This window comes from Vipera ursinii (genome assembly GCF_947247035.1).
Source record: "Vipera ursinii genome assembly, chromosome: 11".
Lineage (NCBI taxonomy): Eukaryota > Metazoa > Chordata > Lepidosauria > Squamata > Viperidae > Vipera > Vipera ursinii.
Window position 1 is genome coordinate 18,125,268 of NC_139524.1, and position 27,985 is coordinate 18,153,252.

A 27,985-nucleotide genomic window follows, 5' to 3' on the forward strand; every position below is an offset into this window, starting at 1 on the left:
TTGGGAGAAAAAGGATAAATGATGAGCTTATAGAGGCCCTTCAGCGTCCCACAGTATTCTGCTTGCAGGAAGAAAGATTAATTCAGCCTTTGCTGATGTAGGCAGATTAGAAGTAAATGCCAGGTCACTGCTTCTCTGCAGCTTCCTTATCAACACATGAGCCTATTCATCCTAAATGTCAACACCCAGACACCAAAAGGAAGAAGGACTTAAAATTTTCATTCTGCACACAAATTGAGTCTTGCCTGGACCTGGTAAGCCAACGGCTTGGTTTCACCTTATTTTAAAATCTATCTAACCTGCTTATGTGTTGAAAGACTTCCTAAGGATTGTTAGCAGCGTTAATGCTCGTGTTTGCTTTTATGCCTTAGGTGTATAAAGAGGTTTTGCCAGTAAGTCACACGTTTTAATTTCGTGTTTTTCTTTTTCTTTTTAAGAATTTTCTCCTTGTGATGCGACCTATTCATGACTGAGGAGCTGGAAACAGCTAGACAAGCGCTGCCTCGGTTTCGTCGTTCAACATGACCAATCCCCAGTGGGTACTGAGGTTTGAATAAGAATGTCTTGAGTTTGCTTTTCCCAGAAGGTGTTCTGTTTGATACGAAAAGGCACTCGGCGATGAATTAAGTCTCTCTTGGCCAGGAAAGTTGGACATTTGCAGTAGTAGAAAAATTTCATTTATACGGATAACCTGTAAAATCTCCCCATTTCCTTCCAACATTTCATTTCACATGGAGCTCTTTTTTTTGTTTTTTTTTAAAAGAAAAACCTCTTTCTACCATCATTTCTTCCTCGGTGTAACGGGCTTATGTTTAGCTTTAGGTTCCATTCTATGCACATATCATTTCAACACGTCCAGACATCTTTATCCGTCCCACGTAATTTTAAACTACAGTCAGGGCTTTTTTTCCTCATAGAACGCTCAGAACGGAGTTCCGGCACCTTTTTTGGGATGGAACCTTGTAGGGTAGGCAAGGCGGGTTGTATGACATGTGTGCGTTCCGGCACCTTTTTCTTTTTCAAAAAAAAGCACGGACTACAGTCCACTTCACTGTGTTTTACAGCCCTCTCTAAGCACTTTACAGAGTTAGCTTATTGTCCCTCAACTATCTGGGTCCTCATTTTACCGACCTTGGAAGGACGGAAGGCTGAGTCAACCTTGAGTCTTAATCCCTAACTGTTGGTCATGATAACTGGGTTTGATGGTAATCAAAAATAGTTGGATGGTCTGACTGTCTAGCTCTATTGTAATATATTCTTCTCAAGTACACCTGGTTGCTGCTACTTTTTTTTCCTTTTGTTATCTAGAAACAAGAGGATATAATATGGTTTGCTGTTCCCTTTTTCACTTCCTCATGTTTGTATGAAAAGCAGATGTTTTGTTTGGGGCAAATATTCTTGCATAATTTGCCCCCTGGAATAGAGCGTCTTCTATAATTATCTGGCTGATTATCCAGGCCATTTAATTCACTAGAGGATTTTAAACACTTTTTTTCCAGAGAGAAATCAGTGCATCATCAAAAAGAAGTTGAACATGAAGCTTCCCCCCCCCCTGCTCACCTTACCTTGTTTGTTCCAGTCTCATGATGTTTATTAGCCCATTATCCTGTATTACTGAGAGGGTGTCAGGTGGGAGATCTGATTTAGACCTCTTGACACTCTGAAAGGCAGCCATTGAAGTGGGATAATTAATCCTGTTTTCCTTCATCATTTCACCAAGATTTCACTATGTATTTGTCAGCCGTTCAAAGGAAGCCAGAATAAGAAATAGCACAGATCATATGAATGTCACTATTGTTGCAGGGTATAATAATAGAAGCCTGAAAGCCCACCAGAGTTTCCTTTGCGTCCTCTTATACCGTACAGAATCAAAGTGGAGTCATCTTGAGACTCTTCCTCACATGCTCTGCTTTCCTGGGTCCCTATAAGATAAGCCAGGTTAGAAAACAGGCATGGTAAGGACAACTGGAACTTCACTTTATTGTTATAGGATATAGTAACGGAATTTTGAAAGCTTGCCACAGTTTCCCTCTGCCCCGCTTTATACCAAACAGACTCAAGGTGGGGTTATTTTGAGTTTATTTTGGGTTCCATTCCCCCTGTAGACCTACTGTAATGGCTGCTTTAAAGCCATGGATTGGTTCTCGGTAATCCACTCTGCATTCCTTTTCCAAACCACTTTTAGTCTGGCTTCTGCTAAAGAGATTGATAACTATGCCCTGCCATGAGTCAAACTGGAATCTCCTTTGTGCATTGAATCTGGTGTACAGTGGGTCCAGAAAAGAATCTGCAGGAAAGTGTCGGCATAAACCTGGTTCTGAGGATATCTGATGGCTTGAAGTTTGACCCCGGTGAAATCAATTCACATTACAAATGGATTATTCAAATAGGACCCCAAACATAGCTTATTCCAGGAACTGTAACAATCCAGAATCAATCTTTTGGTACCCAAATCTTTGAGATACGGCTAGGGATATTGACACATTGATGTCCTCTGTATTCATTAATAGTATTTTTAAGTAAAAATTTCTCTCCCACACCTTAAATAAACGTTGCTATCCCGTGCAGGAAAGTGGTCTACCTATATTTGGTTAAGTTGGTAGCTTTGCTCGGAGAGACTTGTGCATCTTTATGTTTTATGAAAGTGTAAGGATGTGGGAATGACCTTGTTAAAGTAGCCTTAGAGCAGGGGTAGGCAACCTTGGCTCTTTTGTGACTCGTGGACTTCAGCTCCCAGAATCCCTGAGCCAGCCATGCTGAGGGAAAAGGGAGAGGTTTCCAAGCTGAGCCATCTTGACTCAGGAATTCTGGGAGCTGAAGTCCACAAGTCACGAAAGGGCCAAGGTTGCCTACCCCTGCCTTAGAGTAAAGTAGAATTCGCTCACCTGGTCATGTTTCCTATCTGGTTTACCTGGGAAGACTGACAGAAAGACTTCTAATCAGACAGTCCTTGACTTATGACCACAGCCGAGCCCAAAATTTATGTTAAGTGAGACATTTGCCCCGTTTTACGATCTTTCTTGCCACGGTGGTTAAGTGAATCACTGCAGTTGATAAGTTAGTAACCCAGTTGTTAAGCAAATCTGGCTTCCCTCCATTGATTTTGGTCGCAAAAGGGGATCACGTGACCCCAGGACGCTGGAACTGTCACGAGTACACGCCAGTTGCCAAGCCTCTGAATTTTGAACACATGACCGCGGGGAGGCTGGAAACTCTTTTCATAAATCATAAGTCCCTTTTTCCAGTGCCGTCCTATCTTCGGAGGTGTCACTAAACCAACCGTCGTTAAGTCGAGGACTAAAGCAAATAGGAGTTTGCACTTGTGGGGGGGGCTGGTTCTTATTTTTGTCTTTTGTTTTTTTTTTCATTAATGACTTGGTCAGGCCTCCTATAGAAGGTGGAGTTTCCGAGGTGGAAATAATTTCACAGCAAATAGAAGACGAGACCAGAAGTGTCGCCCCGGTGCAGCTGGTCAATTTCGCCTATCGGGATTTGCCCCTGGCTGCGCTGGATCTGTCCGTTGCAGGCTCCCAGCTCTTCTCCAATTTGGATGAGGACTACCAGAGAGAAGGGTAAGCAAGCATCCGTCGACTTACTTTGAACTCCCCAAACTTTTCTTAAAAAAATATTTCAGTAATTTAATTTACAGAAAAGGAACTCTTTCTCTCGCTCTCTTTTCTTCTTCTTCTTTTGCTGTTATAAAAATCATTGTCCTAATCTCTGGATCCATCCTCAGGCCAGCTCGATTTTGCATTGTTGCTCTTAACCAATCGTGCTGTTTGTTTAGAGCCCTTAAAATCAGGATACTGACCCCGTGACAAGGGAAAGGGGGTTGGTTATTGTTGCTTTCGTTGAACATAAGACGTTAGTTTCCCGACTTTTTGTCAGTTTCGTAACGGGTTCCCATGTCTTAATTAGAAACAGGAGGTTCCGAAAGGCTGTTTCCTTTTATATATCTTACTATGTGTAATGGGAAATAAGGGTCGTAAAAGGCTTTTAGGCTGTGTAACTTTTGGGTTCATAAAATGCTTTTAGGCTGGAAACGTTAGCTAGGCAAACACAGCAGAGCCCGTTCTTCTAAAAAGGGCCTTAGAAGAAATAAGATTCAGGCTGATCTGGACATAATGCAGAATTGGAGGCAAAAATGAATTTTTAGCCAAGTTCTCCAGGCAGTACAAATAGCAGCTTCCCTGTTTTGGCTTAAAGAGCTTTAGCTTATGAATGTAGTTCAGTGATAAAAATACGTACATTGATTTAAAAAAAAGAGAGTGCTTTTCAAAAATGTGAAAAAAAATATTTAGCCATGAATTCTGGGGGTTGAAGTCCACAGGTCTTAAAAGTTGCCAAGGTTGGACACCTCTGCTCTACAGCAGATTTGAAGTAGGAATTAACTTTTAACAGATACAAAATGAGGGCCTCATCTTAAAACTTCTGGATTCTTTTACATGTCCCATCTTCCAGACCTTGTCTGTCTGTCTGTCTGTCTGTCTGTCTGTCTGTCTGTCTGTCTGTCTGTCTAGATAGATAGATAGATAGATAGATAGATAGATAGATAGATAGATAGATAGATATAGATATAGATATAGATATAGATATAGATGATATAGATATAGATATAGATATAGATATAGATATAGATGGGATGCGGTGGCTCAGTGGGTTAGGACGCTGAGCTTGTCGATCAGAAGGTCGGCAGTTTGGCGGGTTGAATCCCGAGCGCCGCGTAACAGAGTGAGCGCCTGTTACTTGTCCCAGCTTCTGCCAACCTAGCAGTTCGAAAGCACGTAAAAATACAAGTAGAAAAATAGGGACCACTCCGGTGGGAAGGTAACAGCATTCCATGCACCTTTGGCGTCTAGTCATGCCAGCCACATGACCACGGAGACGTCCTCGGACAAACGCTGGCTCTTCGGCTTTGAAACGGAGATGAGCACCAACCCCTAGAGTTGGAAACGACTAGCACGCATGTGCGGGGGAACCTTTACCTTTTATAGATGAGAGAGAAAGATACACACAAGCACATACAAACATATTGTTTGTTCGCTTGTTTTGGGACCTAAGGGCTGATACTTCCCTTTGTTAAATTGGATGCTGCTGTAGCCTGTATTCTGCAGTCAGTTCTGAGCAAAACTCCCACGTCCTTTCACGTGGCACGGAGTTGCGTTTCGTGGCATAACGTCCCTTCCCCCTTCTCCAAGTCAAGATAGCGGAAACTGTGACATCTGTTAGCAGCTTGAGTGGAAGTGTTTGTAGTGGCTCATTACCAGAGTATTATGGTAATCTTTTCCCCCCTCTCATTCGTTGTTGAGCATTTGCTTAAACAGCGGTATATTACAAAAATTGTCAGTTAGTAATATAATTGGCTTTGTACACTGGGAAAGGCTGCTGTGAGACCCACATGTCTCCTTTGTTTCGTAAATTGGCATTGCTGATCTTTCCCTGTCAGCATATTTTTAAAATCTCCCAATTTAAGAAGAAATGTATAAATAGATTTACACCAGGAATCTCGCATATCAGCCTGTTTTTTTTTTTAAAACAAAACCCCCAAATTTTATTTACTTCCATAAATGCTCCTTTGCTGACGAAAGTGCCTTGATTTTTTCCCTTCAAAGAAATTCAATTTGTTTAGAAATTTGCTTCAAATTGTTGTGTGTTTATCTAAGTATCCTACTTAAAACTGGAAAGAACTTTATCTGATTTTTGCAACTTACATCTAGTCAGTTCTAGGAACTGTCTGGCAGGTAAAATTCAGGCATCTTCTACCATTTTGCTAGCAACTGGAAATATGTTTGAAGGAGGCTAATGTTCTTTGATTATGATCCTTTTAGGTGTCTATTGTTATAGTAATACACTGCTTTTAAGTGATAGTATAATTTACGAACTATAACTTACATCCCTAAAGAATGATAAACACACATGTTTTTGTAACTGAAGACTTTAAAAATGGGATTTTCTAACTGATCCTGATCTTTAATTATATCTTTTTGTTGGTAGTAATTTCAGTAATTCCAATTTCTCTCACTTTTGTTTTTCCTTTTAACAAGGTGAGTCCCAGTTAAAATTACAGCCTTATATTTCACACTCACTCTAAATCAAGGGTCCTCAAACTTGGCAACTTTAAGACTTGTGGACTTCAACTCCCAGAATTCCTCCAGCAAAGCTGTCCATTCTGGGAATTTTTAAAAGTCACAGAATTAGAAGGTTAGGGTTATGTCACCATTAACTCAGAGAGGAAAATGGACATCGTCAACAAATTCGGAGTGCTTGGGTCTGGTTAAGAGGGCACTTACCTTTCTAGGCTGCCCTATCTATGTTTCCTGGTAAAATACATGGGAAAATCCCATTGGAGGAACAGTCCACTTCAGTAAATATTTAAGTATGACATATAAAGGAATCAAATAGGAACCTGGATTCTAGAATCTAGAAATATTGTTGGGAGAAGGATGCAGCTGTTTATTTTTTCAATGTAAGTAGATCATCTGCTAGCTACAATTTAAAAAATAGCAGAAATAGCATCCGTGTAACTCCTCCGTATCTGTAATGAGTCCCCAGTTTTTGACAGACGCCAGTTGAAGTCCTAAGAGAAGGACTTACAAAGTTGATTAGTAAATTTGGGTCTGAGTTTGGTGCACTCCCTTCTGTTGCATTATGTAAAGACTTAATAATAGTTGCTCTAGGATAGGGGTCTTCAAACCTGGCCCTTTTATGACTTGTGGACTTCAAGTCCCAGAATTCCTCACCCAGGCACACTGGCTGAGGAACTGTGGGAGTTGAAGTCCACAAGTCATAAAAGGGCCAAGTTTGAAGATCCCTGCTCTAGAACTTTAATTCCTATAGTGAAAGCACACATTCTGTTGCATTGGCAGAAGTTTCAAGGAAGAGTAAACGCTTTGCATACCAGAAAGGATTCCTGTTCAATCAGTCCTTGGCGTCTGAAATTAAAATTCTCAGGTAGCCAGTGTTGCAGTAAGCTGATCTTCACTGCTGGATAAAGTAATTTTAGTGCTTTGATTGGATGTAGGGCAGCAGGTGTGGACTTAACTTGCTTTACTAATACAAAATGTCAAAATGTAGGAATAGTGGCAACAGCCAAAGCAGGAAACTACAAGAAGCAGTAACGTTTATTTTCATCCCTTGTTTGTTTCGAAGTTAAAGTTGTACGAAGAATTCGCTAGGCTTCGTACCCGGGCAGTCCTTGATCCTCTGGAAAATTAAAATTGGAAATTCCGGTTCTGCAGGACACGCACACACCGAGTGGAATAAAACAATCATATGGCAAATCATCAAAGCAGGTTGCTTAATCTAGATGTAGAAATGTGTTTTTTTGAACATATCTAAAAGGGTCCTGGATTCTAATTCTGATGTCCGCCGACTTTAATGGACAATTAGATAAGATCATGCAGGAAAATAAACCTGTTAAGAGATTCCAGTTGGCATCGTTATTATTTAGTCATTTCAACTTTGGAAACCATACATCTTTAAGCCACCTAGGAGTCAGCTCTTGGTGAGACGGGCGGCATATAAATTTAATACATAATAAATAAGAACCCACCGATGGCGAAGGTCAATAGGTGCGGGTTCTCAAGCTTGTATCTTGCTTTTGACCCTCTAACTGGCCAATGCGCAGCCTGAGTAAACGCCTTTGGTCTAATCCTGCATTGCTCCTCTTTGCTGTTTGCCCATTTTGTACAAAAGGAACCCTCTGGGTTGAATCTGGATTCCCTCTGCGCCTGCTTATTGGACCGAGAACTTTGCAAACTGGACTTACACACCAGGCGTGCAGGGAGCACGGTACCTTCACTAAACAGCTGGGTTGAGTCTACTATACCTTGTACCACAAAGATACGTCTCATTAATAATATGGCGGTGTGATGATTTAGGGGCTGGATCGGGACAAAGTATGGAAGCTCAGGAGTTCACATCCTATCTACGATGGCTACTACGGAGGTGAAATGAAGAACCCCAGATTAAATTTGCATCCTATAAATTTGCAGGGTATAAATTCGGCCACTAAATACGAGCGTGGATCTTAAACACCCCAACCGCTCTCTGCTCAAAGAGAACCCGGCTGCTTCTGTCTTGATCTTCTTTACCTGTCTGCCTTTTTCTCGTCTCTCTCTTCCACTTCTTCCTCCTTCCCTCTGTTCTTCTCCCTTCAGATCTAACTGGCTTAAGCCCTGCTGCGGGAGGCGAGCGGCCGTCTGGCAGGTATTTTTGCTCAGTGCGAGTCTCAACGGTTTCCTGCTAGCCTGTGTAGTATTGGTGGTGGTTCTTCTGACTCTGGAGCTTCTAATAGATATAAAGCTTCTCCAGTGTGAGTAGCAGGCCTTTAACCCTTGCTTTTATTTTTATTTTTTTTCTTCCTGAAATGTTTGAGCAAACCACAGGATACAGATAGTTCTCCATTTAGTGACAGTTTGAAGTTACAACGGCACCGATAGCATCTTTGTGGTCCTTCTTTGTGCGCGCTTACTGCCATATTGATTTGGCCAGGATGCTTTCTGTGGGTTTCGTTTGCGCGATAACAGTCACTGTCCTATTCTCACGTTAGGGTAATAGGTGTGTGCGAAATAAGATTTGGGGAATGTTTCTACAAAAAAGACGGATGTCCTTCTGTTGAAGGTTCCAGTGTAGGCCAAATATTGTCTGCTCCAAACATGTTGGTTTTGCAGGATCCAGTCTGGATCGTTCACTGGGTTTTATTTATACAGGGACAAATATAATTTTTTAAAATTTGTTTTTAACTTTTGTATCTTGGTTTTTTAATTACCCTGTAAACCGCCCTGAGTCCTTCGGGAAAGGGCGGTATATAAATATAATAAAATAAATAAATAAATGTTTGTTTTGACCCATAACCCGATGTTCTGAAAATTCTCCTAAAGCCTTTGTAAACTTTGTTGCCCATAATATTGTCTTTGAACCAACAGCACACTCTGATAATTTACCAACTCACCATGGGAGAACTCTCTGCAGGACTCGGGTTACACTAATATCAAAGAAAGGGTGGAATAGAATCATTCAAGAAAGGATGCAAAAGGAAGGATAGCATGAAATGCGAATGACAAAAATCGAAATGTTTTTTAATTGATTTTAAATAATTAAAGTGAATTATTAAATTGTCCCCTGGCGAGTTGGCCACAGCAACTTGCCCACACCGAATTGTCCCATTCCACTTTCTGAGGAGTTCTGCCATTAGGATTTTGTCTCTATCGTTGCCTTCTCTTTACAAATCTTAAGGTTTCTGCGACTTCCTGGTCTTGAGCCGGCTTTAACAAAATTGTGATATTAATTGAAGGAAAATAGACAGCTGGATTTCCTTTTAAAATACACTTTAAGACTGACCGTCCTGCTTTGGCCTACGCATGACACACGTCGCGTGTAACTTGCTTTTTTGTTCTTCCTTGTAGTTTCAAGCGCATCACAATTTGCTGGCGTCATTCACTGGATCAGTCTGGTTATCCTATCTATCTTCTTTTCAGAGGTGAGGGAAATAGGAATTGTAACTGTAGGGAAAAGGAATATGGTTGGGGTTTTGGTTTTTTCCCCTATCCTTCAGTAAACATATTTTTAATTGGAACTTAACAGACTTTCACTTTTCAGAACAGGCTTTCCCCAGCTAATTTTAATGTGCTAATCATAGGGGGAAGACCAGTGTACAGATGATACTCTTGAGTAAGAACCCAGAATGTCCCAGTAAGTCTCTTGAGACCAGAGAGAGCCATAAATAGCTACTTTTATTGACAGACACTTCTTCCATTGTCACTTGAAGTGTTGAAATGAGTAGCCAGATCAATAGAAATCAGGACAATTGGCCTCTACAGAGTCCCAGAGGACTTAGTTGTGGTATTGTCTACAATTAAAAACATCTCAATTAAAGGCTAGAATTAAGTCTAGAATGAAAAAACATCTTGACTAGCACCATGATGATGGTTACCCAGTTTGGTTAACAAAATGTCTGTAACCAAGGTCACAACCAAGGTCAGTGAGCACCAAGGAGCCCACAGTCGTCCTCCTCCTTCACCTCCACACTGCAAACCCCACTCCCTTCCAACACTGATGGCGTTCCTAGTTAGGTAATGAAACGTCTGCAAGAAAAGTAAACCAAATGGTTTAGACCAGGGGTATCCAACCTCGGCAACTTTTAAGACCTGTGGACTTCAACTCCCAGAAATTTCTGGGAGTTGAAGTCCACAGGTCTTAAAATTGCAGAGATTGGACACCCCTGGTATAAACTGCCCAAGTTCTGTTAAACTCTTATTTGCAAGAGAGATTTATTTGAATAGAGAGATTTAATTTCTTTAAAGAGATTTAATTTCTCATTGCCTACTTGTAAATGGCCAAATTCATACTTCATTAGGAACATATTTTCTTGCCAAACTTCTAATAAGGCATGAAATTGGCTTAGCAGTTGTGTTCACTTAAACTGTGGGCAGGCTCAATGCATCCTCCTGACACCCCACTCAATCAGAAACAGTTGTATCCCTGGGATTGTTTTAGGCTCATCTCTAATTAACCATATCACAGGAGTGGGGATGAGAGCATTAATCTTCCTTCCCAGCTGAACAGCCCAAGGATGAAATCTTTGGAGCAGCCCCCACAAAATTAGGACTAGTTCATGAATTCCCCTCTTGCTGCTTGTTTTACAAGTGGTCCTCAATTTACGACTACAGTTGGGTCATAAATCATTGCAGCCATTAAGCGGGTACCACTTTTCCACCCTGAGAAAAAACATTTGCATTTGCAAATTGTTTAAAATGTTTGGCAGCTCTTGTCCACTAAAATCTATGAAAGGGACATTCTTCATCATCATCAACTAATAATGTTGTTGTTGTTGTTGTTGTTGTTGTTAAACTAACTTGAAAGTAGGATCCATGGAGACTTTAAGCAATGCTACTCATTTCTGAGTTGGAGAATGGTTGCTATTAAACTTGAAAAGATCGTCCCCATTAGTCTGGAATTTTACTTATCTTTTCCATTATTCCTAGAACTTGGAAGAGGTGGAAGCAGGGCATCTTTTTAAGAAGGGAATAAGCTTTAAATATAATTGATGTCAGCATGTTTTAAATGAATGTGTAAAAGACAAATGCTAATTTCCTCTCTTCTCCTTCCCCCCCCCAACTTTTGTTTCCCAACATGGACTTTCCTTAGACTATTTTGAGAATAGTCGTACTTGGTATATGGGACTATATTGAAAACAAAATAGAGGTAAGTCCACAGTAGCAAAATCTTTCATGACATGTCCCTCTTGCCCAAACCTTGGTGGGCATTGCTCACGTTTCTGCTACTCGTTGTAGCAACCAGGTTGAAGTCAAAAGGCAAGGTATATTCTGCCCAAACTATAGCTCCTTTGCATGGAATCTGCTAAACTGCACGTAGTCTTCAACTTCCAATCACAATTGAGCCCAACATTTCTCTTGTTAAGTGAGACATTTGTTAAGTGACTTTTGCCCCATTCTACAACCTTTCTTGCAACTCTTGTTAAGTGAATCACTGCAGTGGTTAAGTTAGTAACACAGTTGTTAAGTGAATCTGGCTTCCCCATTGACTCTGTGTCAGAAGGTCACAAAAGGGAATCACACGACACAGGACACTGCAACCGTCATAAATACGAGCCAGTTGCCAATTGTCTAAATTTTGATCACATGATCAGGGGGATGCTGCAACGGTCGTGTGAAAGACCATCATAAGTCATTTTTTTCCAGCACCATTGTAACTTGGAATGATGACTTAAGTGAACTCTTATAAGTCAAGGACTACCTGTGTAGGACAATCCATTTGAAATGTGATTATGTAAATATGACAAATGCAGTATGGGTAACGTGGGTAAAATATCCAGTATGGATCCAAAGAAGAGAACGGGTTGGATTGTCGCTTGATAATGTAAGGCGCAAGAAACCAGGATTCAGGATAAAGTTCAAAAGTACTACAGGTTTATTACATGTTACTTATACACACTTGAAAAGAGTCAGTGGAATCCACGGCCATAGATCTCTTGTGGCTGCATAAGGATTCCATACTGATGACGCATTTGACCCTACCCTACCCTCGGACTCAACCTGTTTATCTCCCACAGATGCACCTGTTCAAAAATAATGTATATGTGATTCCTGTGAAATCCCTTTCATATTAGGTATTTGATGGTGCTGTAATCATCTTATCTTTGGCTCCCATGGTGGCATCTACAGTGGCTAATGGACCAAGCAGTCCATGGGATGCTATTAGTCTCATTATTACCCTGAGAATTTGGAGAGTCAAACGAATTATTGATGGTAAGTCAACAGTGAATTTTTTTTATTTTAAGCTTGGTCGTGCGCTGCCCACTCATTTGGCGAGAGGAGTAGCTGTATAAATTTGAAAAATTAACAAATAAAAACAAGCCATTCCTTTGTTAAATGGATAACATCAATTTTAGGCTAATTTCAAACAGAAAACAGAGATTTAACCAGTTGGCTCTCGCTGAGAAGATAAACAAATTCACAATGTACTTAAGTCACATGTTTTGTTGTCCCAGTGTCATAACAGATGCAATAATGTGCTTGTGTGGGCAATTAGAATTTTTTGGGGAAAAAAAGTAATCTGCAGGCAGGATGTGGAGGTTTGGAGAAAGAAAGAAGCACCAGCTCAGGGGCTGAGCAGTTCAAGTTCTTAGTAACTTCTTTTAAAGAAACTGCATGTGAAAATCCACCTGCGATCCATGATTAGACCAATATTTCTCAAGCTTGGCAATTTTAAGATGTGTGGACTTCAACTCCCAAGATTCCCCAGCTAGCCTGGAGTTGAAGTCTTAAAATTGCCAAGTTTGAGAAACACTACATTAGACCAGGGGTCTTCAAACTTGGTCCTTTTATGACTTGTGGACTTCAATTCCCAGAATTCTTCAGCCATCCTCCTTTTAAAAGGAAGACGTGGAGGCAATAGATGATTTTTGACAAGCTGAGAGAATCTTATCTTAAAGAGGGTTGTTCAGAATTATCCTCTCTCTTAATTGCACGTTGGTTCTTTCAAGAGTCTAACTTTGCATTTGTCAAGGGATGCATCGTGACCCGTTCTGCTTTCGGTAGCCGCAGAAAGTCTGCATTTCTGATGAGAAGTAGAGAAATGCCTTCTTATCTGATATGAAAGACCCTATTTGTACGATTCTGATTTCCAGCCTACGTCCTGCCTGTTAAAGTGGAAATGGAGATGGTCATTCAACAGTACGAAAAAGCAAAGGTTATCCAGGACGAGCAGCTGGAAAGACTGACCCACATCTGCCAAGAACAGGGGGTGAGAGGGCACAATTGTATTTTCATGTCAATGTCAAAAGTTTTCGTCTGTTAATTTTCATCTGATGCTAAGGAAAAATTAGAAAGCAGAAAATCTCTTTGGCTGAATCTTCAAAAATCCGCATGTGGACTGCAGCAATAGCATTGTAATATTTATGCCTTAAAGGGAACAAGCTTTTATATATATATAAATAAAGATATAGACATAGATATAGATATAGATATAAAGATAGATAGATAGATAGATAGATAGATAGATAGATGATAGATAGATAGATAGATAGATAGATAGATGATAGATAGATAGATAGATAGATAGATAGATAGATAGATAGATAGATATAGATATAGATATAGATATAGATATAGATATAGATATAGATATAGATATAGATATAGATATAGATATATAGATATAAAAATCCTCCTGGGTGCCAGAAACAGTCCACAGTCGACCCACATTAGCCAATGCTCCATGCTCCACTGCCAGGCTGCACTTATGCCTTTTGGCCATATGGTGGCAGCAAAGGCACTTCTTTCATTTTCATTGATCTCTTACGCAATTCTGGACTCTTACCTTTCTCTCCAAATAATTACTTGTGAGTTAGGAGGTGGGATCATCTTGCATCCTCTAAAAGAGCCCAACTTGCCTGAGCAGTAAGCCTTCCTGGAAGAGAATGTTTTATCCGGTGGATTTAAATGATTTTTCTACCACCTGAACAATTTTTTTCTCCTTTTCTTCGCTGTTCAGTTATCTGTGGGGCAATAGTACCAAGCTTTTTCTGGATGCTTTTGGGGAAATTATTATAAGTCGAGGGTCATCCTTTGGTGTAAACACAGCATTTTTGTTCTGCTTGCCGTCTCTCGAATTCTAGCTGGTTGTTGTTTTCAGGCCTCCCAAAACTGCATTTCTAGCTGATGGTACCAAAATGTTGAATTTAGAAAAGCAGTACTGTTACGTATCCGTTGCTTGCTTCCACTTATTTAATGTTCCTGGCCATGTTGACACATCCACGTATTAAATGCTGCGGGATCGTTTTTTCCCCAGGAAAGACAAAACGCCACTTAATGGATCTCTCAGGGGATCACGTATCACACTTTCTCTCCCAAGGCTGACTTTCGCTGAGAGAAATTAGGGAGCTGTTGAGACCTGTTAAACTATCCTTGCTTTGGTTTTAGAGCTCAGAAATCAAGTTTCTGGTTTCCTAGAGGGTGGTCCAGCTCTGCTTCTTGTCCGTCAATGTAATGCCTGATTTGGTAGCACAGACGGGGCCTTGGGGGCCCCAACATTTGCACTCCTGATTTGCACAAGACACAGTTAAACAATAAACTCTTAACTACCTCAAAAGAACCAAGATCAAACTCTGGCTTCTGATGCTGGGACTTGTTTGACCTTGAGGCTGTAAAAAAAAACAGTAGCAAAAACGTATAAGCTGGAAACCACAGCTTTCTATTCCAAGTACATATAGCCATTGCTAGTCTAGAAATATCAGGAAATTGAGATGTGCATTTGTGTATGTATTTATATCTAGAATGTGTGTCTCAGTTTTACAACAGTTTGATATGTAACCCTCCTTTGTTAAAAATATCACATATTTTTAAAGAGGCTTTTATGGTCACTGTAATTGTTGATAAGTGCTTGATTTGATTTCTGTGTGAGTTTAGAGATGGCTCTGTTTCACATGCGTCATGTTGTGACTTTGTATTTTGATGGCATTTGCCATCAGGCTTAGTTCACACTTATTTCAGGAAGTGTTAATGTTTGTGCCTGCAATTTCAATGTTTTCTTTTAAAGAAAGGCTAGCAATTACATTTGTTTGCAATTATGAAAACAATAAACTTTGATTCTCCCCCCCTTCCTTTAAATTCATGTAGGTGCATAATTTGGTGGTGATAGATTTCTGCATTTTCAGAAAATCTGCAATGTACATACAAAACTATTTTCAAAGCAATAAATTGAAAGGAAATGAGAGTGCCGATGTGAAAAGGCATTGGATTTGTACAAAATAATGAGTGAACTTTTTACACAGTGTGTGTCTGTGTCAAGAGTAAAAGACCAAAATAAATGAAAAATCTGCAGTTGTTAAGTTTTAGCGATGGCTGGCGTCCCATTACAAAAGGCAGCCACAGGAGTGGGTCGATTGAACAGCAACCATTAAAATGGATGTCGTCAATTGATAGCGTCTTTTCTTTTCAGAACTGACTGATTCTTTTGAATCACACGAAGGGTCACAGAGAGCTTATGCAAATATAATAGCCACATTTATGTATTTAATTTCCCATTAGAGAAAAGCCTTCTTTATTACAGTTTGCTTGGAGCAAACACAACATTGGTGCAAATTATGTTGCGTGCATCCATGCCAGTTTTTCACAACCTCAGTTTGCTTGCAGGGCCAGAATAAGCCATATGGAGTTTTGTGTGAGTGGATCACTTAATCACTTAAGTGGATCCACTTAATTGTGGATAAACTCACCCATGCCTTAATGCAGTATGTCCACCCTGTGACAGCCTTTAGCAGCCCTTGAACCATTGTTATGTCAGCCTTTCAAAACTTGAACTGTTTGAACAGATCAAGCTGGTCATTTTTACAGATGTTGCCCAGATCTGAGATCTTCAAACTCTGCTGCTGAGATGGCTCTTTAGGAGCAGCACCGGAATATCACTCTTTATGTGGGCATCCATATTTACATGCAATGTACCTCTGCATATTGCACATTAAGAGCCATGGAGGCACAGTGATTAGAATGCACCATTGCAGGCTAACTCTGCCCATTGCAAGCAGTTCAATCCTGGACCGGCTCAAGGTTGATGCAGCCTTCCATCCTTCCGGGGTCGGTAAAACGAGGACCCAAATTGTTGGGGGGGGGGCGATACGCTGACTCTGCAAATGGCTTAGAGAGGGCTGTAAAGCGGTATGCAAGTCTTAAGCGCTAGTGCTAATTGCTATTGTTTATTTTTTTAAAGAAAACAAAACGTTTTTTTCCTCTTTTTCTTTGTCTTTAGTTTGAAATTAGACAGCTGCGGGCACATCTGGCCCAGCAGGATCTGGACCTGGCAGCTGAGAGAGAGGCAGCTTTGCAGGTGCCTCACATGTTGAAGAAACAGACGGGAAACTGGTACAAAGTGGTAGCTGCCGGGGGCGATTCCGATGACGAAACTACCGCGAACATCACAGAGTTGCGTCCGGCTCGGGGTAAGTGGCCGAGAGTCCCTCGTTATGTCTTTCTTTCTTTCTCTTTCTTTCTTTCTTTCTTTCTTTCTTTCTTTCTTTCTTTCTTTCTTTCTTTCTTTCTTTCTTTCTTTCTTTTTCTTTCTTTCTTTCTTTCTCTTTCTTTCTTTCTTTCTCTTCTTTCTTTCTTTCTTTCTTTCTTTCTTTCTTTCCTTCCTTTCTTTCTTTCTCTTTCTTTCTTTCTTTCTTTCTTTCTTTCTTTCTTTCTTTCTTTCTTTTCTTACTCTTCTTTCTCTTCCTCCTCTTCCTCTTCTTCTTCTTCTCCTCTTCCTTCTCCTTCTCCTCTTTTTCCTTTTCCTCCTCCCTCCTCCTCCTCCTCCTCCTTCTTCTAGTGAAGAGTGTTTAAAGCTGTGGTGTCTGTTCGTAGACTTCCCCAGGTTGCAGAAGGAAGCGACCAACAGGATCTTAGGATCAGGACAATATGCAGAGAGACTGCTCTTTGAGGAAATGGGTTTGTGTTCATCCCAGATAGGAGTCTTGGATTCCAAATTCAGTAGGACAGTGCTTCCCAACCTGGCCAACCTTAAGATGTACGGACTTCAGCTCCCAGCATTCCCCAGCCAGCTTGGCAGCTATGAAAAACTCTGCAGGAGGATGCTTTGATTGTGTGTTGCTTAGAAAGCGCTTCGTAAAAGCTCTAATAAATAACCTATTTGTACGGCATTAGGATTTGCAGTTATCTCCAACCAACTGGTTACACAGGGATCCCTCTTATCTATGCAGGTTGTTCTCAACTTAGGACCGCTTGCTTAGCGACAATTACAGACCTATTTAGGACCCATTTCCAAAGTTCTGATGCAATCCCAGTAGCTGTATGACCGCCTGTTGGCAGCCTATGTTTATGTCCATTTGAACAATCCCCCCTGGTCCCATAACCATGTTTTACAACAGTTTTGCAGAACACCAGCATTTTCAGCAAAACTGACCTACAGTAAACCATTGTTTTGTTTAACGTCCACAGCATTCACTCAACAATTTCCTCAGAAAAGATCGCAAAGTCGGGCTTCACGTGGGTGGCCTGTTTTATGACCGTCACAGCTCCATTGTGGTCCTAAGTCGAGAGACTATCTGTGGTAATTTGTGCAGAAGTCAAGTGACTTTGCTGATATTGCCAGGTCCTGTTCATACTGAGTTGTAGCTTTCCAAAGTGGGTTTACATCCATTCTACTTACTCTTTTAAATCTGAATACATGAGGATACTTTATAATTTATGCATATGTTCCCTGAGGGTTTACATTAGGAACGGGAGGGAGCAGCGCACACTTCTAAGTAGTGTCGAAATTCCTGTGATTTGCAGGGCCCACCTTAAAGTTTTATACTTTCCAAGTTATGTTTCTAGGCAGCTACAAGCACAGAGTGCTTCAGCTGGGTCATCCATAAAACATAACAGATCCACCCGCCAAATAAATCCTCCCTTAATGTCTGTATCATGGCATGAGGACACTTAGGCGTGCTTAGAATTCACAGCCTGCTTGAAAACAAAGACGGACTAGAATCCATTAGAATTTGTTTTCGAGGAGATGGCGTCCAAGAGAAGGGAAAATAGATTGCAGCCTCTTCAGACAAACGAGAATTTTGCCTTTGCCTTTAGTTGGACTAAACAGGTTATCCTCGAGTTAACGATCACAACTGACTCCAAAATTTATGTTGCTAAGTGAAACAGTTGTTAAATGAGTTTGCCCCAGTAGCCTTTTGGGGGAGTGGGGGGAAGCATCTTTGAGAGAACTACATCCTGGATGACTGAGAATCTCCGTAGAGAATTGACCCATCCAATGGATTTAAGCCACTAGTATTACATTACAAGAGGGACGCGGTGGCTCAGTGGGTTAGGACGCTGAGCTTGTCGATCAGAAGGTCGGCAGTTTGGCGGGTTGAATCCCGAGTGCCGCGTAGCAGAGTGAGCGCCTGCTACTCATCCCAGCTTCTGCCAACCTAGCAGTTCGAAAGCACGTAAAAATGCAAGTAGAAAAATAGGGACCACTCCGGTGGGAAGGTAACAGCGTTCCGTGCGCCTTTGGCGTCCAGTCATGCCAGCCACATGACCACGGAGACATCCTTGGATGAGCGCTGGCTCTTCGGCTTTGAAACGGAGATGAGCACCGGCCCCTAGAGTCGGAAACGACTAGCACGCATGTGCGGGGGAACCTTTACCTTTATTACATTACAGCTGCAGAAAACAAGGAGGGTTGATGTCTGAAGAGCGGAGGGCTAAAACAGGTTATATTGCTCCAGAGTGGAAACGTTGCTTCTGAGTCCCTCCAAAATCTTCTCACCTGGAGATCTTCAGTCCAGGTTCAAATAATGGGCTTTTAGTGAGTGAGACTCTTGCCTGATTCCGGAGAAATGGGATACTCTCCGCCCCAAAGCCAATTATATTTCCCTGGCCCATAGAGAACAATGAACACATTCACCCCAGACGATTTGACCGTGAAGAGTTGCAAACCTGCTCGGGAAGAAATTAGACTTTGCTGGCTTTCAGCCCCCTTTCCCTTTCTCCTATCCTCTGCGCGCAACGTTTTTACGGCGAAGCTCGTGAAGTTAAGCTCGAATTTGCCTTCAAAGTCTCTGCATCCCGTCTCACGTGCATCAGGGCTCTTCGAAGGAAAACGTGAGAGCCCCCCCCCCCGTCCCCAGGCACCGAGCATCCTGCAGACCTTTAGAATCATCTCCCAAAATTGGCAGTTAAGGACACGAAGCAGCTATGAAATAACGGGAAATGATGCGCTGGCAGGTGGTATGCAAGTTTTAAAGTACTTCCCTTAAAAAAAAAGATGTCATCCTTTTATGATAATAATCTGGTCCTCTTTGGTTTCACTTTCTGGTAAGAAGGCAGAGAAACGTGGCACACTAAAAAAAGGTGTGGTTTTTTTGTTTTTTGTTTGTTTCCAGTCTGCCAGTTGTGTCTTGGATGAACTACGCCAGTGTTTCTCAACCTTGAGAAATTTAACACGTGTGGACTTCAATTCCCAGAATTCCCCGGCCAGCATTGCTGGCCGGGGAATTCTGAGAGTTGAAGTCCACGCACTAAGGTTGAGAAACAACAATCTAGGTGGCTTCTGATCAATGATCATTAAGGTGGCCAAGCTAATTAACATTTAGGAATGTTTTTTTTTTAACTTTTGTTAAATAAAGCTTATTGTGGACTAAGAAGGAGATCGCATTTCCATCCCACTCATGTACTGGTGCCTAGTTAACCCAATTTTTGTTAATTTTAATGTTTTTAATCTAGTTTTATGATGACGTAAGCCACCCAGAGTCACTCAATAGTGAGATGGATAGCATATAAATGCAATAAATAAATTATATAAGCAAGTTCCTCTTTCTATTGCAAGCAGGATTGACTTACAACAGTTCGTTTAGTGACCGGTCAAAGTTACAACGGCCCCTGAAAAAAGGGACTTAGGACTGTTTTTCATACTTGAGACCGTTGCAGCATCCCCAGGGTCACGTGATCAAAATTCAGATGCTTGGAAACTGACTTGCACTTATGACAGTTGCAGTGTCTCCCCTTCCGCTTAACAACTGTGTCACTAACTTAACAACACAGTGATTTACTTAACAACTGTGGCAAGAAAGGATGTAAAATGGGGCAAAATTCACTTAACCAATGTCCCACTTAGCAACGGAAATTTTGGGCTCGATTGTGGTCGTAAGTTGAGGACAATCTGCATGGGGAAGGGCTCACAATGAAGCCTGCAATGAAACCCGTAACCATCCTCCCAGCAACCATCTTGCCTTTTTTGACCCTGTCTGCATAGACCCCCATTGCAGCTCTTAACCGGTTCAATATGCCGACCGCTAAGTTCACTGCTGTAAAACTGCCTTTAAATCTTAGGAAAAAGCTTTTGCCTTTATGGACTCCTAATGGCTCCGAACCTCTTAAAATTTCCTTTATGAGTCTTTCATCTCTTCCGTCACTGCGAGTTTTCTTCTGAGACCCCCCCCCTCTCTTTTTTTTCTTTTCTTTCTTTTTTTTTTAGACTTTGCAGAAACGCACTCCTGACTTCGTTTAAAGTCAGATTTTTTTTTTGAATTCTTTGCGAAGAGAAAGGTCTTGAAACTGTGTTTTAATATTTCAAACCGGCTTCCTTTTTTTTCTCCTGCTAGAAGGGGGGGAAAGCAAGGGGCACGTGACACCCTAATTGCTGGAGATGTGCTGAAGTCTTTTCTCCTTTCCCTCTGTTAATTCCTGCAGCCAGGAGACGTTGTCTGGCCGTCCATTAAAACAATTACTGCCTGGTTGAAGCAAGTCCCTGGGACTTCAGAGTGGGTGATTATTAGGTTGTCCCTAAAGACACCGAGTTAGTTTATTAAATGAAGTCCCAATAAGGCAGCCAAAATGGGGAGGCAGTAATGACATTAGGCTGTTTTTCATCCAAGCGGCCATTTTTCCCTCCACAAACGGCAAATCGATATAGACAAAAGTTAAAGGGGGGGTTGTTTTTTTAAGGGACCCAAGGAAGTCAATGCAGTAGTGTCTTTAAACAGGTTGGATTACGAATCAGTTGTCCTATTTAATATCAAAAGATGGTCCAGATAATATTTGTTAATAACGGAATACTATAATTACAGGAGGAGGCTATTGTTGAAAGGTCGGATCAATGCCCCCGGATGTTATAAAAATATTAGTCAAGGAAAGAAGCCCGCAGAGGAATGAATCGTTTATTTCCCAACAGCATTTGTTATCTTGGTTTTTTTAGCTGTCACTTTGATGATTAGAGATATCTAATTGCTTAGAACTCATACAAGTAATCAATTGATTTAGCGTACATGTGGGGAAAATCTTCTTAAGAGGCCCTTGCCCCATATTTTCATTGATCTTCTGTAGCTCAAGTCTGTCGCAGGAAGGGATTCCCTAAGTTGGTGTAATAAAAATTGGATTTTAAAAAAAAAATATCAAGCTTCTTGTTCAGCAAACTGGAGCGTTTGGCTAGTTTTATCGAAAGATTTGTCTCACCAACTAGTAGTTCAGACCTTATTCTTACACATTGCAAAGTTTTAATTACAAGCGATCAGGGCTAAGCTAAGAGGACATTCCGTTCTTGTGCTAAGAAACAGGAAATTATAGATACAGCATTTACCCAGGCAATTATTGTGAGGTCCAGTTAGAGAAAGTTTTAATGAGATTAAACCAGATGTTTTGCTGGCCAAGAGTCCCACATTCTTCAGATTGGGCTGGAAAGAGTTTTGAAGTGGCAATGCAGAAAATATCAAGGTAAGTTATTCTGTAGAAGGCTGTGGGGTCCTTGGTGCTCTCTAAGCTTCGTTGTTTTCTTGCGGACGTTTCATTACCCAGCTAGGTAACTTCATCCGTGCTGGAAGGAAGTTGCTCTCTTTGTATAGCCTGGCCCTAGTGGCTTGCCACGTCAGTATTGGTGGGAGCGTTCCTGATAGCTCCTTAATTATGCTGTTATTGACTGTTTGATTGCTTGAGTTGGCAGTTCCTTGACTGGGGTATCGTTTACTACTTGATTGCAGTTCTGGTATTAATCTTGGTGTTCTTATCTGGCTATTGGTTGCTAGTGAGGGCATGTGTTGGTCCTGTCGTTTCCTTTTTAGTTTTTTGATTGCCCCTTTTGAAGGGTACGTAGATGTTGTTTACCTCTCCTTGCAGAACGTAGCAGGAAACGATGCCATCCAAAAGAAAAAAGGACAGTGCGTTGGTTGCGTTAATTTTTGCTGCCGTCTTGACTTTTTTGACCTCCAGGAGGTCAAAGGCTGTTTTACGTAGCTGAGAAGCTCTGGTTTGTCTTAAAAAGCCTTTTCTGAATGACTTCCTTCTCTCTCTTCGAACTCAATCCTAGCAAGCTGAAACCAGCTGGGAGTAATGGAAAAGATTAAAAGAAACAAAAAAAATGGGAGGCAGAAAACGCAGGGCTTTTTAAACCTAAACGGAACCTTTTGCAAAGCCGATGATGCGGCTGGGAAGTGGGTGGCCGAGGTGCTTGCTGACGTTTGCGGAACATTAAAAGCGTTTAAGCCCCCACGAAGGGACTCGGCCAATAGCAGGAGGATCACACCTGTCGATTTGGGGAGAGGGACTGACTCTTCCCCTGCATATTTCAGTTGGCGTCTTCTCTCCAGCAGAGAAAACTTCAGACTCGTAACTTTCCTGCCAAAACATAAAGTACTCAGAACGTTTCTCATCCTTTATGGAGACATGATTTGAGCTTGAATTATTTACATCTGCTGAAACCAATCTTACCTGAGAACATGGAGCAGGCCTGGTTTCATTTCTCTCATTGCAGCGAACGGTACGTTCGCCTGTGATTGCTGCAAAACACTTAAGGAAAGGGGGATGTCCGATCCAGACCTAACCGCCCTAACTCGTTCATCGTGTGTAGGTTGTCCTTTTGGTGAGAAAAACTGGAAATCCATTCCTTTTTCTTTTCTCGAGGAAAAGCCATAGGTCATTTTCAGGACTTGTTTTAGCCAATTCAGTACTCAAAACACATTTTGATGAGAAAATGTTGTCCTGATACTTTTGTTTGTTTGTTTGTTTTAAGAGCCCCAAACACATCTGGTCAGCTGCTGCATGAGCCAGATCGATGGTGGAGGAACTGAGCTTGTGCAGCTAGCCATCCTCCTTAACTTTCCCAGCCTTTTGGATCCATAGCATTTGCAGTGTGGACTTGCCATGGAGATACCCCGCCGTGGGGTCCTCCGTGGTGGTGGCCGTTCCTGTCACAGCGGGTCGCCAGCCGTGCCTGCAGCAACAGCTCCACGTGGTTCGTAGACCTGGTGATGGATGAACAAGACCAAACGCATCTTACCGACACGTAGCTGACAAGCCTGGCAGGGTTTTCCCGAGCCACGGGCTTGCCTTAAGCTGCACCGAGGCTTCTTTCTAAACTCGAGACATTAGCAGAGAAGCCGCCCTCGGACTGCAGGCATTTAAAGATCAACAGGGGCCAAAAAAGCTTTTAAAAAGCCAGCGAAACCAGGAGGTGAAACCACGTTCCCTTTCAATGTCAGCTTAGATTGCCATCTCGAGAGCTTCCTTCGTCCAGCTACCCAGCACTCCGTGGTTTGAGCCTGGCGAGGGAAATAAATGCGTACCCAGAAAACATCTGTTTCTTTCACCTACAAACCACTAATGTGCTGTGAAGAAGGCTGGGCAGTAGCCACAAAGATCCCAGGAAGGGGGGTGGTGGCTAAAGAGATTCCGACTGAAAGGATCGAGCAAGGTTTGGCTGCTCCCCTCCTTCCTGAAATGGATTTTTTTTTTAAAAAAAAACCACCCATCCACATAAAAGAAGAGTAGATGCTTTTGACGGCATGCAGTGTGCCATAAAGTGAGCGGATCGGGTTGCCTTTTCGAGCTGGGTGTTCCTGCCCACATGTGCCTTCGAACAGAATTATTTTTGGAACTTCTAACCCAGTCCGTTCCCTGTCCTTCCTTCCGCCCAATCGCACGAGGTCACGACATTTATTGACTTCTGCCATTTCCATTGCAGATCATTTTAGCATTCTCTCAATTTCTCCGGTATCAAAATAGGAGGGTTTGTGTGTGTGTGTGTGTGTGTGTGTGTGTGTGTGTGTGTGTGTGTGTGTGTTACTGAAATCTGGAGGGCACTTGCTTCATCTCTCCCATATGTTCTGCCGAGCAGCCGGCATTTTCATCTTCCATATGCACAGGTTGCTAACTCTTTGTGAAGGAGGTATTTATCAAAATGCGGAGAAAAAATATTGAGAATTTACCCCCTTAGCAAATTACATTATTGTGTCGTCTGGTGACAGTGAGGGACAGTTTATCAGAAGACAAGGCCACCCACAGTCACCTTGCAGGGGAGATGGGTGACATAAAAATTTCATTAATCAATTAATAAAACAAGGGTCCTCCTTATAAGCGCTTTACTCAGGTTTATTCCTTACTTCTAAGTAAGAATGGATTTCTCCTTTACTGGCCCCAAAATACACAGTCCAATAAGTGAAATGAAAAAGCTTGAAACTTGTGACTTGCATTTTTTGAAGGAAGCTTTAACTGAGGAACTTCTTTTTTGTTAAGCGCAGGGCTTTCTTGAGCATGTGAAGGGAAGAAACAAAACAACCCCGGTATCCCTTGAGTTCTGGAGGCTCTGAAAAGTTAGCAGTTGACGATACTGTCCACCAGTATCATCGTGTTATATGTGGAAACATGAGCTGTGAACTTTTTCTGTAACTTTACAAGACTGTGCGGGGTTTTTTTTTTCCTGGTTAAAATAGTCCTAAACGCTCTTTCAGAAAACCCATCTTCTTTCCCTCCCTCCCTCCCCCCCCAATTCCTCTTCCGAGCTTGGTATAAAATACGATAGTGTGTTGAGAGTCTTCCGAGGCCTGGAGAGGCTTCTGAACACTGGAATTATGGAAGCCTCTCTTGAAAATCTGAACCAAGGCTACGGTTGGAGTTTCCTATTAATGGTTCCCGTTTTGCCTTTCTAGAGACCGCGGTGAAAGACGACATGAACAATTACATCAGTCAGTACTACAACGAACCCAGCAGTGGTAAGCTTGGATTTTGAAACGTAGAGGCACCTTCAGTGGAGTCTTTAAGAGGGTCTTTCCCCCAATCAACCTGCTGCCCCTTCATTGCTCCCCCTTGAATTCCAGAAGGAGCACCAACTTCTTCATCCCCCTAGGAACATTATCGCCTACCAATGTGAGATCTCTTTATGCTGATCCGGCATTGCCTCAGCAGCTCACACAAGCAGCTGTGACTCACATCCACCTCCTTGTCTCATGTGGCAGCTGAGGCCAGGAGCAGCCCTACTAACTCCTATTCTGCAATTAAATCCTATTCCACCAAAAAAAACCCAACCCCTGCTTTTATAGTTGGACCTTCCAAGGAATGACTTCCATTCAAATTGATTATTCTCCCATAACATTTGACCCTCAAGTTGGTGTAGACCTGGGGTCCCCAACCTTGGCCACTTTTAAGACCTGTGGACTTCAACTCCCAAATTCCCCAGCCAGCATGGGAGAATTCTGGGAGTTGAAGTCCACAAGTCTTAAAGTTGCCAAGGTTAGGGTCCCCTGGTGTAGACCACATGGATTTTCATAAAATGAATAACACTTAAAAGAGGTTTGTTATTTGAAGGAGCTGGTTATTAAAAGACCGAATTAGCAGATGATTCGGGAGCTACGTTGGTTAGTAGTGTTAACAATTTGTGCTGGAAAATAGGGCAAGGATATAATTCTTGAGAATGGAGAACTGAGAATGGGTAGTGGGCTTGTTTCATATCCAGGTAAACACCAGTCTTTTATTTTTTTTTCATTTCTAGACTTCATTAAAGTGAGCAGATTACACCTTGTCCAGTTACATTTTGTGCCATTTGCAAGGAGAATTTCCTATCGATCATTGTGCCTGAACTGGGGGGGGGGGCTTTGAAAGCAAGGGCTGATCTGCACTACGATTTTTAAAAGTTCTAAGAATTTAAGGATGCACTGGAAGCTCTGAATAATTGCGTTTAAAAATATGGTCTCTTAAATGGCAGCTGGGAAAAAAGTGACTTTCCTTGGGGGAAACCAAACAAAACAATAACGAAGTGAGAAATATTCTCTTCTCCTACCAGAAGGCAACATTTGTAGCTCAGGATTGCACTGAGGTCCTTGGTGCTTTCTCGGTTGTTGGCTTGCAGGGGTTTCGTAATCCAGCTGGGTAACCTCATCAGGACTTTAATGGTATTGGTGATAATGATGCTGATCCTCAGGTGCTGATGAGGTTACCCAGTCAGGTGATGAAATGTCTGCAAGCCATCAGCCAAGCTCCAAGGGCACCAAGGACTCCAAAAAGTAACTCCATACCCGAGAAATCCAAGGTTAGAACGATGCTCATCTTCCAACTGTATTTGTGTGTGTGTGTGTGTGTGTTTTAAAGTCCTGAGGAAGCTCAGGATATCCCCTCATTTCTAGAAGGGCCCTCTTCTGAACGCAACCTAACCTTTGGCCTCTTTACACACAGACAGCGGTGTGCCCGAAGGAGCCTTCTGCGTCATCACCACCACAGCCATTGATGTCCACCAGCCTAACGTCTCCTCCGACCTCTTCATGGTGGAAGTGCCGATGAAGATCATGGAGAGCAACGGGATTTCCACCAGCGCCGCATCTGGCAGCGCCTCCAGGTCCACAGACAGCTCCTTCACCCGTGCGCAGAGCGACAGCAGCCAGACCTTCGGCTCTTCCACGGACTGCAGCACGACTCGGGAGGAGTCCTCCGAGTATTGTCCCTTGAAGCGGGCCTGTCAGGTAGCCCAAGGCGCTCAGGTCAGCTCTTCTTCGCCCCATCGCAGAGTCCATAATGCCGTTGTCCAAGAACTGTTGTCCTCCTTATCAGAAGACTCCTGCTTAACCCAAAAGGGACTGGACCCCGTTAACCTTAAACTGCCAAGCCCAGCGGGGTCGGCCACAGCCAGCCCTGAACTGGAGCACCGGGTCAATATTTACAACAAAAAGAACCAAGAAAACTTTGGGGGCTTTCAGAAAAAGCCAGTTATCCACTTCCGGCAGAAAACACAGATGATTGACAAGTACACGTCTTTGGAATCCAAAGAGCAAAGGTTCAACAGCATCCCGGACTCCTAGTCCTTACGGTTGAAGAAGCGGTTCAGACAGATCAGTCAGTGATTTGCCAGGGGTGGGGCACGTTAAAGCTTTAAAACGGGGTCCCTGGAACCAATTCCGGGGTGGGTATCCTGTGTGGATTTAAGAATCGGAAATTCGTTTTTCAAAATGCATGAGTTACGAAAGCCAGCACGAAAAAAAATATCGACAAACAAATTCTGCCACCTGGAGTCCTCGGCTGTCGCCCTCGAGGAAGTGTTTGGGGGCAAGGGAGGTGAACGCTGTTAAAACAATGACCTCAAAGATGTATAGATTCTTAAGGTGTGTGTTTTTTTAAAGCCAAGCCAAACACAAATCCTACCCTTTTTACTGAACTTCGGACAATCTTCTATCAGGTTTCACCAGGGTACAGTAAAAACACTCATCTCTCCTAACAATTTCTTACAATGTCCCTTTGTATGTGACCAATTATAAATCCATTTGTATAAAGTATTGACAAGTATTTTTGATCTTCCTGGGGAGGAAAAAAAACAACCCTGTTTTTCAAGAAGTGCTTTGAACGATGCAGCTCAAAGACGTCTTTAAATACTTTAAAGAATTTTAAAGTAAGCGTTCTCTTATTTTTAGCATGAACTTTGGGGAAGAAATATTTCGGGGGAGAAAAAATTATTGCCTCCATGATACCAGAACAAAAAACGGGCATTTTACAAATACAGTTTTAATTAAAATATTTTTTTTTAAAAAAAGCAATATTCCAAATCAGTGTTTTCATTTTTTTATTCTAGCTAGAAGAGCTGATCATGTAGCAGCTTTTTTTTTTAAAGAAAAATATTTTAAACATGAAACTTTTGATTTAAAGAATTAATTAAAAGAAGCTACTTCTGCTGATTGCTGGCTGCCAGCAATTCGGCAGTTCGCTGACCGGCTCAAGGTTGGCTCAACCTTCCATCC

The 27,985-nt window shown here is 42.0% G+C and overlaps 1 protein-coding gene across 2 annotated transcripts; it reads left to right on the forward strand.

Annotated features, from left to right (window-relative positions):
* The first annotated feature begins 166 nt into the window (after positions 1–166).
* On the forward strand, positions 167–27,729 carry TMEM266 (transmembrane protein 266). 2 transcript variants are annotated; one of them, XM_083371708.1, is made up of 10 exons: positions 167–535; positions 3,384–3,572; positions 8,160–8,314; positions 9,408–9,481; positions 11,149–11,205; positions 12,131–12,269; positions 13,151–13,266; positions 16,270–16,459; positions 24,917–24,979; positions 26,436–27,729. In XM_083371708.1, exons 1-10 carry the CDS (start codon positions 522–524, stop codon positions 27,053–27,055), a joined length of 1,617 nt encoding a protein of 538 aa, XP_083227834.1. In that variant the 5' UTR covers positions 167–521; the 3' UTR covers positions 27,056–27,729. The 2 variants fall into 2 exon arrangements, with proteins under 2 accessions (XP_083227834.1, XP_083227833.1); XM_083371707.1 differs by lacking the exons at positions 167–535; positions 8,160–8,314.
* The last annotated feature ends 256 nt before the right edge of the window (positions 27,730–27,985 follow it).